This window comes from Diabrotica virgifera, chromosome 5, assembly GCF_917563875.1.
Source record: "Diabrotica virgifera virgifera chromosome 5, PGI_DIABVI_V3a".
NCBI classification, from domain to species: Eukaryota; Metazoa; Arthropoda; class Insecta; order Coleoptera; family Chrysomelidae; genus Diabrotica; species Diabrotica virgifera.
The window spans coordinates 146,484,035-146,497,901 of NC_065447.1; the positions used below are offsets into that span (position 1 = coordinate 146,484,035).

Below are 13,867 nucleotides of genomic sequence, written 5' to 3' on the forward strand. Positions count from 1 at the left end.
ACCTGGTTGTTGCATTTTAGATTTTAGACCAAACCATACATTTTACGAAGAAATTTTTTTCCTTAAATTCATAGTATTTTTTTTTCTATATGGTTTCAACTTTAATCTATATTTAATATTCCTTATTTGGTTTTAGGTATTGTACAGGTGTTCTGGGGTTTGGACAAGAAACTTGCCCAACGTAAGCACTTCCCTTCAGTAGACTGGCTTGGATCATATTCCAAATATTTAAGAGCATTGGACGACTTTTATGACAAAAACTTCCAAGAGTTTATTCCTCTTAGAACCAAAGTTAAGGAAATTCTTCAGGTAAATAAATCATTATTGTAATCATTTGACATATATTATAAAAGAAAATGCGGCAGGCTAAGATCATAGATCACTGCTGAATAGATCACATGTCCCAAGATACATCGAAGAATGATGCCCAAGTCTTGCCACTGTTCGGAAAGTTGAAACAGCAAGTTTTTAATGACCAGAATTTATGGACACATACATTTAACATCGGAAGAAAAGAAGCTTATTAAATTGAAAGACAATTTTATGAAGAATTATACAGAAGCTGTCCACAACAACCGGACAATAACCCACCACAAACCAAAAGGAGTAAAGTAGTAAATGTAGGCTCTGAAGAAATGCCGTATATAACAACTGAAGAAGGAAGAAACGCTTTAAAACACACGAAGAACAATAAATCTCCCGGAGAGAAAAATTGTGATAGTAGCTGTCAAAATGGGAGGTCAAGTATGACTAAGAGAAATAGTTTCCCTATTCAATATAATATATTAATATATGCTTATCAATATAATATATGCTTAAAAAATAGTATAATCCTAAGTTACCATTCTTAGCCACAAAAATAATATAACAAATCTCGACAACTATAGACCAATTTCTCTTTCCCATATTTACGAATTATTCGCTAAAATCATAACCAAATACCAGGAGTGTAAATTATAGTGATGTTGATTATAGTTACTTTCGAGTATTCGTTACAAATCGTTACTTTTGTATAAAGTAATCATTTAAAGTATTCGTTACTTTGATTACTTTGATTACTTTTGTATTTGAGTACCGGTAATCATATTGAGAATCGCATTTCTCAGTACATATTTTGTATTAGTATTAGTAGGTTACTTTGATTATTATGACTACTCTTGTATTTGAGTACCGGTAATCATATCGAGAATCGCATTTCTCAGTATTTCGTATAAGTGTAAGATCCGATATAACGACCTTCACCGATCTATTTAATGGATAGAAATTAAATGATATGTAATTGGTCTGTCATTGCTGCTCCACAATATCAGTAATCTCGAGTAATCTGTTTGCATCAATTAAGTGCCAAAAACAAACTCTCGAAACTCTAGATGACGTACTTTAGCAGTAACCCTGGGCACCCACAGAGTCGTGCGGTACATCTTTTCAATATGATGCAAATTTTCGAAATGCCGCCCCCTAAATATTATTGAAACTTAATACTAGTATTTATTTTTATTAAATAAAATTACACAAAATTAACGAAAAAATTTTTTATTTTAAAAACAAAACATACTTTAAATTCAATGAAATATGTATTAACATTAATATTTATGAAAATTACAATTTTATCCTTTTGATTTTAATTTTGGCAAACTCGTCAATCAGATTGGTCTAGTCTAAAGTAGCAGCTAGTGAGGACTCTATCCAAATAAGTGCTATTTTTTAGTTTTGTTTGTTTTATGGAGCTTCGTAAATAGTTTTTAATCATTTTTAATTTTGAAAAACTTCTTTCCCCAAGCTACCGAGACAGAGAGTGTTAATAAAATTCTTAGAGCCGCTACTTTCTGCACCTCGCATGATAAAATTCCTGGGTTTAATCGGGACAGATAATACCAGCTTTTAGTGATACGACTATATTTGGGTATAAAGAAATTAGGTTATTTTGGCACAAATTGTTCAAAACCTCTAAAGGTTTCATGGAGTATGGTATCATTTGGGATAAATCATACAATATTTCTTCTAGAAAATCATTTGCCTCTATATCCGATTCTTTTTCTATGAAAAGTATTGAATGAAGATTTTCTAGTATTTTTGTAGTATTTTGTCATCCTTCCCTTTTCTTATATTTCCCTCAGTTTAAAAATATCATATAAAAATTTAAAATTTTTATTATGGGTTTCTAAAAGCGAAAATCGATCAATCAAAGAATTAAAGGCAATGTCGATTATACAGGGTGTCCCGAAAAGAATGGTCATAAATTATACCACAGATTCTGGGATCAAAAATATGTTGATTGAACCTCACTTACCTATATACAATAGTGCACACAAAAAAAGTTACAGCCCTTTGAAGTTACAAAATGAAAATCGATTTTTTTTTCATATATCGAAAACCCTTCGAGATTTTTCATTGAAAATGGACATGTGGCATTATTATGGCAGCAACATCTTAAAAGAAAATTAAAGTGAAATTTGTGCACCCCATAAAAATTTTAAGGGGGTTTGGTTCCTTTAAACCCCCCCAAACTTTTATGTACGTTCCAATTAAATTATTATTGTGACACCATTAGTTAAACAAAATGTTTCTAAACCTATTTTGCCTCTTAGTACTTTTTTGATAAGCCAGTGTTTATCGACCTATTTTGAATATTTATCGAATCCACCACATATTTGTATATGGTTAAGTACGATTATAGAGACCTGTTAATAATCTGAAAATGTATTTATAATTTACATTTTTAGGTATATTTTGAAAAAGCCATATCTCGATAAAAGGTGATTTGTCAAAAAAAGACTAGGAGGCAAAAAAGTTTTAAAAACACTGTGTTTAACTAATGGTACCACAATAATAGTGTAATTGGAACGTACACAAACATTTGGGGGCTTTAAAGGAACAAAACCCCCATAAAATTTTTATGTAAATATATTAAAAAAGAAGCCGCATCTCGATAAAAACTGGCTTATTCAAAAAATAGTAAGAGTCAAAAAGTTTTAAAAACGTTGTGTTTAACTAAGGATACCACAATAATGAATTAATTGGAACGTATACAAAAGTATGGGGGGGTTTAAGGGAACAAAACCCCCATAAAATTTTTATGGGGTAGAAAAACTTCACTATAATTTTGTTTTAAGATGCTACTGCCATAAGAATGATACATGTCAATTTTCAATAAAAAATCTCTAATAGTTTTCGATATATTGAAAAAAATCGATTTTCATTTTGTAACTTCAAAGGGCTGTAACTTTTTTTATGAGCATATTTGTACAAAGGTAAGTTAGGTTCAATCGAACTATTTTTGACCGCAGAATGTGTGGTATAATTTATGACCAATCTTTTCGGGACACCCTGTATAATGATAATATAGATGAAAAAATTTACTTTAAATTTATCTTCCTCTCTTGAGAGCTGATACACAGATCAAATTGACGCATTTTTCTCTTGCCTCAATATTCATTTTCAGTAGGAAATTCGGAACTTATTTACAAATTTTATGCAATTTCATTATCAGTAATTTTCATTTGGTCATGGCCAAATTGTCAGTAAATTTTGATTTTTCCCATAGTTTCTCACAACATTTTTACACAATCTGACAAATTTATAGTTACCTACATGTTGCAATATCTTCGAGACTGAATTTATACGAAATAAAATATCATGCCAAAGAACAACACGGCTTATAAATTTATAATTTTTAATATTTTTTACTAAGCCTCATGCTTTGACTTTAGTTTCTGAATCATTGTTGACGTCTTCTATTATTTCGAATAACGCTTTTAACTATTTTTAATGGGAAATAAGCCACAATATTATTAAAAAATGATTTTTTATTAACGTTTCGACGCCCAAATCGGGTGCCTTTGTCAAAATACAAAATACTGTATTTTGACAACGGCACCCGATTTGGGCGTCGAAACGTTAATAAAAAATCATTTTTTAATAATATTGTGGCTTATTTCCCATTATAAATAGTTAAAATTGTAAAAATGCCACAAGAAAATAGCTTCAGAACAACATTCGAATAACGCATTATATATTTCACAAAATTTAAATCTTAGAGGTTTCAATGCATCTATTCAACTTAACCATCTAGTAGTACTCAACGGTTTTAATGTTAGTTGTGAAACATGTTTTTTCAGAACTTCCCAACGCATTGTAAAACCAGAAAAACAGTGTACAGTTCTTGTGTAATACAAAAAAGGTTGTTGTTTCTGTAGAAGAAGAAGCAGCGTCATTTATGACTAAGGTGGCATGCGCAGGGCACGTAAAACGAACTCGGATATTTTTCAGATATGTATTCTTTTTTGCACACCCTTTCTTATTCCTTTCATATTAACTCCGCTATCATAGCCTTGTCCTCTGCGCAGTTTTAAATCAAGAACTAATTTTTCCAAATTTGTCAAAATAAGTTCTGTTAAACCTTCACCAGTTAAATATTTTCGGTTGACACTTGGTCCTATATATATTTTTAATTCAAAAATGAATAACCATTTTCATTTTCGTTGCAAAACGAAAATACAGCCGCGCCATACACCAATATTTTTAATTATTGAATGGCTCAATTTATATTTTGATTTTACTGATTATGCCGCCCCCCTTGTGATGCCGCCTGATGCGGCTGCCGCACCGCATCATAGCACCGCACGGCCCTGGGCACCCAGGTGCTTCGGAGGTCGGTTCTGATTGCAAAATCGTGTTCAGTGACCCCAAATACCCCGAAATAAAAATCTGGCCCTTAATATACTGATCTTAACATGTGAATGCATTTTTCGATCCGTTTTATACACTTTAAAATGTAATAATGCATTTCCACCTATTTTTTTATTGCAGACTTTTTACCAGACGTCATCCTAATCCTAAATACAATGCAAAAAGTTGCAAGTCTCTATGTACCTACTATATTTTTTAAAAATAGATTTATTCCTGTCTTTTTAGTGTTAAATGACCTGGTCTAATAAAAACAATGCCATACCTACATGTAAAATTAAAGTTGATGATCATAGTCTAGAAATATTATCATTTCTACATATTTTCCGGTCAATCTAAGCTATTTTTTTCTAGGCCTGATAACAACAGTGTGTATTTATTATTAAAATCTTATGTGTTGCATTTTTATTTTCAAAAGAACTAACATCTGTGAAATTCTGTGAATTATCTACCTCGACAAATCGTATAGACATTTGTTTCTGGGTGCATGCTTTGTTAAATGATATACCTCCCTCTGTTTCAGCTACTTCTCAGCTCCCTGTAATCCTATAAAACTCTTCATAGCCTTCGCCCTTCATAGATAAAATTTTAGTTAACTGTACTGATACCGAACACTCGTGGATTACCGGTCCGACTCCGATATCAACCGAGTAGATACAATACTCAAAATCAAAATAGGTACTCGCTTTGATACTGTACGAAGTAACGAAGTAATCAGAGTAATCAAAGTAATCAAAGTAACGATTTACCTCTCTGTATAGTAATCGTTACTTTCGGTATTCGTAAGTAACCAGTACTTTGTAACGAATAGTTACTTTTTCAACATCACTAGTAAATTAGATTTTTATCGACATCGTGAGCAGGTAGGTTTGAGAAATAGAATATTATGCTTTTAAAAATCTAAAGTGAGATAGTCTTAGTTTGATACTGATTTGCTGATAATATTAATCACTGACAAAGAAGGTGATGCTCAAAAAATGTTCGCTATCTTGACAATCTGATAGCGAGTAGTAATTTAGAAATAGATGGAGAATACACAAAGGACCGGTAAGGATAATCAAACTCGCTAGATATATCGCCGTATAGGCCTGCACTGGACGGCTTTTAGGAACTTGAGAGACAGAAGATAAGTTGAACTACGGTGCCGCCCAAAATCCCGACAGCCAAAATCTCGACGGCCAAAACACCGACACGCCAGAATCCCGACAGGTCAAAATCTCGACATGCATCAATCCTCGCATAAGTAAAAATTCCGACTTTTGTTTAATACTTTTAATACAAAATACTTTTATTTAGTAACAAAAAATAAAAAACAGATGGCCATAAACAAAAAACAAGAAATAAATGTAATTATTTTTTTAAAAGAAACTTATCAAACTTGTCGGGATTCTGGCCTGTCGGGATTTTGGCCTGTCGGGATTTTGGCCTGTCGGGATTCTGGCGTGTCGGGATTTTGGCCGTCGGGATTGTGGCTGTCGGGATTGTGACTGTCGGGATTTTGGCTGTCGGGATTTTGGCTGTCGGGATTTTGGCTGTCGGGATTTTGGGCTAGACCCGTTGAACTAATGTTAATAGGTCAAGGCTTGTGAACGTGTAACGCTAAATACACACACATTGATTTTGGAGTGTCGATCTTATAGCCCGTCCAAATTCCGATAGTGAACCATATGCGAGAACGGGACATTTCATACACGCCGACCGTTGTCGCATGTGGTTCACTATCGGAATTTGGACGGGCGATAAAAATTTACCGTCAAAAATCAATATGTGTGTGTACTCAGTGCAAGACTGGTTGGTAACAACTAGATGAAAGTATGAAAGACGTTCTCAACCGAGCGACTTCCATTTAGACAGAAATCATTAAGAGCAGTTAGGCTATATCTATATTTATTATTAAGGATTTTTAGTATTAAATACCACTTCAATTATCTATATTTTCTTACAGGAAGAAGATGATCTAGCCGAAATTGTGCAGCTGGTAGGTAAAGCATCTCTGGCAGAAACGGACAAAATCACCTTGGAAATTGCCAGGCTTCTTAAAGAAGATTTCTTGCAACAAAACTCATACTCTTCTTATGACAGATTCTGTCCATTCTATAAAACTGTCGGTATGTTGAGAAACATGATCGGTTTGTACGACATGGCGAGACACGCTGTAGAATCAACCGCACAATCAGAAAATAAGATCACTTGGAACGTAATAAGAGATTCAATGAGTGGAATTTTATATCAACTTAGCAGTATGAAATTTAAGGATCCCGTAAAAGATGGTGAAGCTAAAATCAAGGCAGATTTTGATCAATTATATGAAGATATTCAGCAGGCCTTCAGAAACTTAGAAGATTAAATCTTTTTAAGGAAATTTTCCTATTTTGTTCATCAGTGTAAGTTTAAAAATATAGCGATATTTATCAAAAAGAATAATAAGGCCTCTATCCCTCACTTCTGTGAATATTAATATGGCCGTACTAATGATAGTAACTAAAGATAGGTTTTCTCTTTTTTGATATTATCCTGTACAAAATAAATTATGTAAATTGTTGAATATGTGTATAGTTTTTTTGGGTGAGGGTACAGTGCTTATTAAATACTTTTTAAACATTTTTCCCGCCATTCCAATTACTATTAAGTTTTTTCGTTTTAATACTTTTTTAAATATACAGGTGCTTAATATCGTTTATATTTTCAGTATTACTTGGTTTTCTTCATGTAAATTGTTTTAAATTTTTCTTTTACCCTTTTAATCTTGTATATTACATTACCCAATTAAAGTTAATTGTACAGATTAAGATAAACGAGTATCTTATAACATCTATTAGATTGTTAGAATCAATAAATGTAGTGTAATTGTTCTGTTTTGAACAAATAAATGCATCATTATTGTTGTTTCATTCTTTTTTATTACTAAAATCAAAGACTACCACAACCAACAAGAAGCGAAAGCATTGTCGGCACCTTTGATGTTCAGGGGGCAGAAAAATATCGGTTGGAGAATGATAGGACGGCCACTTATTATTACACTAAGAAACAATGAGGAATTCGTTCAAAACCGTTGTAAATTTTTAGTTACACTGAGAAACAGAGTAATAATTAAAACTAGTGTTTTTTGTAGATTTTAGTGTTTAGATTTTAGATTAGTGTTTTTAAGTTAATCTGTTTTGTATAAATTGTATTTTTTCTGTAAAATTTAAAATAACCCATATATCCATTTTGTACTGACAAGTAAAAAGTAAAAAATATCGATTTTGTCTAAGTTTTGTACGTTAAAAAAACTGATGAAACTTGATGGATTTTTAATGCTTAGTTGAATTTAATAGTTAATTTCAAAATAGAGATGAAAATTTCTATCGATTTTATCCTTTTTTCGTACTAACAAACTTGTCAAAATATATATTTTTGACCCAAGAGCCTATTTTTTACCTTTTTACTTATCAGTTCAGAATTATACTTTAGAAATTTCTATTAACTTTGTCTTAGGTTGATGACTTTTTTGACCTCCAACACCACGATATTTTCGCGGCTGATGCTAGAATGACTATTCACCTTCGATTTCTTTCTGTGCATCTGAGGTTTCTGGAACTTCTGGTTGTACTGTACCAAATTCAATTCGTCTGGATATATCACATTTATCGCATCACATCTAGCATCCAGCCACCTTAACCTGTTTCTTATTTTGTTTTCAATAGGATCCATACCCAATTTTCTCTTAATATACTCATTCCTAACATTATCTTTTCTAGTTATTCCACTCAGCTAACCAAGCATTCGCGTTTGAGCTATATACAACTTCTGTTTTACTGCCCAACATTCAGTACCATACACCACAGCTAGTCTTAAGGCATTCCGTTAGAACTTACCTTTGAGTTTTATTGGTACCTTTCTATCACACAGTACTCCACGTACCTCTTTCCATTTCATCCATTCGGCCCTAATTTTATTGCTTGCATCCCCATTGCTCAGTGATATCAATCCTACATACATAAAACTATAATGTTATGTGATTTGTTTATCCAGGCTAACTACTCTATGCAGCTTTGAAATACCATCTTTAAAAGAAAATTCTGTTTTTGTCCTACTTAATTTGAATACTTCTTCTTCAAGCGCCTGTCTCCACTGATCTAGTTTTTCCTCCACTTCTCTCTCGGACTTTCCCATCAACACAACATTATCTGGACAATATATACAACCAAGGATCTCCCTTTGAAGTACAGCTGTTATCTGACCCAGCATGAATGAGAATAACTATAACTACATGTTTAACACGGAACCCTAATTAAGCGCTTTCACACAAAATTTTCCAGTTTCACCTGCATTCGCTCCCTCTAATTGTTACCATCTTATACATTCCTTGCACCACTCTCACATATTTGAAAAATTTACAAATACATTCACATTTGAGAGGTGTAAAATCAAAGTCGGCAATCTCCCATTTTCATAATTTTGGGAAACCGCGAAAAACTGTAGAAACTAGCAAAATTAAATTAACGCAATAAAACTGATTAGAATCATATAAAATTTGGTTTGTGATCGGATGTCCAGAAGGAGGAGCTTAAGAAATTATTTATTTTCCTTTTTTTAAATATTTTTGTTTGGAGATTGCCGCTTTTGTTTGCAACGCTAGTAGATTGACTGATATGAAAATGATCTATAAGGATATTACCAGTTTTGAAACTAATTAAACATCATTGTGCCGGTAACTTAGTGAAGAAAAATATATTTTGATATTCAACAATAATGTAAAAGCAATTTAACTGCATATCACGTAAACCAAAATATCCGGAAGTTCGGGTATATATTCACAGGATTCGACAGAGTTCACGACATTCACAGTTGATCACGTGCGAGCGCAACGTGATTCTTATTGGCCCGCAGTGGAGATTGCCGTGTTTGGTACGCACTCAGCTATGGATATTGCCGCTTTTGATCCTAACATGAATTTTTCACTGCGATTTGTATACAGTTAAGACCGCTTTTGGTTTTTACAAATAGTTTTATCTAACAGATAATAAAAAAACGCAACAAATGGCGTCCCTAGCCCAAAACATGAAAAAGTGGAGATTGCCACTTTTGATTTTACACCCCTCAATTTGTGAGGTTCAGCAAACAGTCGTTAGGGGTTAGGTTGAGAAATAAGAAATAACATACATGAAATATGGCGGATCGCACATGCGCAAATAAATTTGGATCGTGAAATAGTCGATGCTTTCGCTTCTTGTTTGTTGGGGCATTCTTTGCTAAAATTATAAGGAGAGCTATTTTGCAGCAGGTTCAAATTACAGTTGGACGCGTCATCATGTGAAGCATGCGGAATAAACCGACATAGAAATTATATACTCCGTTGCTATTACTCTGACTAATTTTTAACGATATAAAGTTGTGTTGTGCAGATGTATTTCAATTTGCAACTGACTACAAGTTATCCGAAGTAGAATTATATGACCTCAGCCAATCAGTAACTCCGTATAATATTCTATTTTATTATTACAATCAAGAGGGTCTACAAGTTGGGTAACGTAAAAATTAACCCAAGGGGAAATTTTTTCTTTGAATTAAAGTTAAACTAAGAAACTCCACAATGAAACGGACCCTCGGGTATTTTGAAGGACACAACGGCGGGCGTTGGGAAGAGAGTCTACAGATTGGGGATACTGAAGTCGGAAAGAAAGTATGAAAATATAATTATACTAACTAAAAAAGAAGTAGATAAAAGTATTGAAGTAAATTAAACTCAATATAAAACTAAATAAAGCCACCTTAGCGGTTCTGTGAGTGACAATAGTCCATGTGGTGAGACCGCTCCCGTCTGAAAAAATTTCTGATTCGGTTTCTTTGTGGATTCCTATTCAAAAATGTCCCCTTTAAATAAATCTGAAGGGTGCCGGGCGGAATTTTTGGGCAGAAATTATTTAAACAATTTTTTTTAACAAATACAAAAGATCACGTTTTTTGCTCTGCAATATATATTTTTAGGTTTTTTGGGCCATTCTAAAGAAGAAAGGTATCCTGTCATTTTTCTCAAAAATTGATAGTTTTCGAGTTATAAGCGATTTAAAATCTGAAAAATGCGAAAATACGCATTTTCGAGGCTTAAAAATATTTAAATTAGTATTTTTGAGGTTGCCAAATACTTAATTTGAAGGTTAATCATTCAGCTTCAAGATTCTGAAGAGTGATCGTGTCTAACTTTAATTTATACCTTTGTTTTTTAATTGTTAAATATGCATGTTTATCCGATTTTTTTGGCGGTGCGGCGCGCTCTATTTCAAAAATCTCCTATTTTCCTCCGAAAAATATTTTTTCTAGATTCTTTGGGATATTCTAAATAAAATAAGTTTCTTGACAATTTTTCTTAAAAGTTAATAGTTTTAAAGTTATAAGCGATTTAAAATCCGAAAAATGACAAAAAAACTTATTTTCGGTTTTTAAATCGCTTATAACTTTAAAACTATTAACTTTTCACAAAAATGTCAAGAAACTTTTTTTATTTAGAATGTACCGAAGTATCTATAATAAGCGATTTAAAATCCGAAAAATGACAAAAAAACTTATTTTCGGTTTTTAAATCGCTTATAACTTTAAAACTATTAACTTTTCACAAAAATGTCAAGAAACTTTTTTTATTTAGAATGTACCGAAGTATCTATAAAAAATATTTTTCAGAGGAAAATGGGAGCTTTTTTCAATAGAACGCGCCGCACCGGCAAAATAATCGGATAGACATGCATATTTAACAATTAAAAAACAACGATTTAAATTTAGGTTAGACGCGATCACTCTTCAGAATCTTGAAGCTGAATGTTTAAACTTCAATTTACGTAAATGACAACTTTAAAAATACTAATTTAAATATGAGTTTTTAAGCCTCGAAAATGCGCATTTTCTCATTTTTCAGATTTTAAATCACCTATAACTCGAAAACTATCCATTTTTGAGAAAATTTACAAGATACCTTTCTTGTTTAGAATAACCCACGAAACTTAAAAATATATGTTATGTAGCAGAAAAAAAAGTGATCTTCTGTATTTGTTTAAAAAAAGTCTGCCCAAAAATTCCGACCGACACCCTTCATATTTGTTTAAAGGGGGGGGGGGACATTTGTGAATAGGAATTCACAAAGAAACCGAATCAGAAATTTTTTTCCAGACGGGAGCGGTCTCACCTCATGGACTACAAGGAAAAGTCAAGGATCTTATGTTAGATGATTCATACGCAAAAAACAAAAAAAAAACAATGGTTTAATCTTTTCCTAAAATGTCCAAAGAAAAAAAAGAAACAATTCACACCTACGTTATGTGGTCTTTATTAAAAATTATTAGAATTCTCTATTTGTTGTCTATAAGAGAAGGTAGAGTTAGTAAAGAGATAAAAATAATGCGATAAGTGGTTGCCTACTAGCTTAGCTATGTTTATTGCTGGAACAAAAAAGGATTATGACTAACTGGACATTTAAATTACATTTTACAAAAATATCCATTACAAAATAATACTTTTAAAACAATACATAATATATCTTATGAATGTTATTTAAAATAAAAAATGAATGTGAATAAAAAAATTTATTTACCTTAATCATATTTATTATTATATGATTACACGCATTAATTTTCACTTTTCTAGACATACAAGAAAATAAGTAAAAAAGTACCACTGGTACACTAATATATTATCCCTTCCTTTTCACTGCGGATGACTCGAAAGACGTCGTTCACTTAAGGATGACGATATGCCAAAAGTTATGTGCCTGTGCCGATGGCGTCTAAAGTCGTCATCCGCCTGTGACTCAAAAAGCGAATGACGTCATCCGCAGGGAAAGGGTTCACAGAGTCTACTGTACATTATTTTTACGACGTAAATATTTATTTCGTGTGTTGTACCGCCGAATCCCCTTAGCGACAAGTGGATAATCAAGTCCACATTAACACTGCTGTGCGGCGAAAATTTCTTTGAAGTCGACTGAAAAACCGACAGTACGACGGATAGCGTGTGTTGTTTCTCACAAAAATATTTTTGCGTTAATCCATGCGGCGCACATTCCACATCGACAAGTAGTTTTTTTAATATGTTATAGCTTTATTCTTTAACAATATCGCTGTAATAATATTTTTTATTATATAGGAAATAGCTTCAGAACAACAGTAATAATATTGTTGCTAAAAAGGTAAATTTTCATTGTCTACCGGGTGTACGAATCAAACTGTGTTTTTTTCTCAAAGTTCGCAACACCCTGTGGAATATTTTAGCATTTATAAAATACTGAAATTAAAACTCAACTATAGCCTCAGGTTTTCTTAACATTCTGTTTTTTTATTCATTCACTTATGTTGGATAATACAAAAGTTAGGTACTTTAACAACTAGCCATGTTCTTCATCAGTACAGGGTGTTTCTAAATAAGTGCGACAAACTTTAAGGAGTAATTCTGCATGAAAAAATAATGACAGTTTGCTTTATTAACATATGTCAAACAAATTTGGTAGGTTTTAAGAGATAGTTGCATTTTTTGACGTGCAATTAAGAATTTTATATTCACCATTGGCGTACATACGGGTAATATGATCGGTCATATTACCCGTATGCACGCCAATGGTGAATATAAAAATCTTAATTGTACGTCTTATTTGTAACTACATCTTAAAATCCACCAAATTTAATATAAATTCCACAAATTTTGCATATCTCAACCGGCTTTAAAGCAATAAATAAATTGTCAGTGGGTAAGAGAAAATTCAACATCCCGTGTATCGGAAACGAAACATTTGTGGACATATGTTAATAAAGCAAACGGTCATTATTTTTTCGTGCAGAATTACCGCTTAAAGTTTGTCGCACTTATTTAGAAATACCCTGTACTGATGAAGAACATGGCTAGTTGTCAAAGTACCTAACTTTTGTATTATCCAACATAAGGGGCTGTCCATTAATCACGTGAGACTCGAAAGGGGGGGGGGTGAGGTCCATAGAAAATCACGAAACATCACAAGGGGGAGGGGGGTGTAGTAATACATCACGTGTATTTATTTTTTCGTCACACGTGTTCAAAAATCGAAAACGGCATTGGTGTGACTGATGAAAAAAATTTATTTTTCATTCATAATATTCTACAATACAACAACACATTAATTTTCTTTCCTTTCACCCAAATTTCTATATTTTTATTAATATTGGATGTTAATGTTAAAAGC

The 13,867-nt window shown here is 32.5% G+C and overlaps 1 protein-coding gene across 1 annotated transcript in view; it reads left to right on the plus strand.

Annotated features, from left to right (window-relative positions):
* LOC114343389 (V-type proton ATPase catalytic subunit A) overlaps nucleotides 1-7,575 on the plus strand; it is a 49,170-nt gene extending 41,595 nt beyond the window's left edge. The window contains exons 10-11 of the mRNA XM_050650410.1: nucleotides 137-309; nucleotides 6,632-7,575. Coding sequence (XP_050506367.1) covers nucleotides 137-309; nucleotides 6,632-7,033 — 575 coding nt within the window. The 3' untranslated portion in view covers nucleotides 7,034-7,575. The remainder of the gene's footprint in view (nucleotides 1-136; nucleotides 310-6,631) is intronic.
* Nucleotides 7,576-13,867: the final 6,292 nt, after the last annotated feature.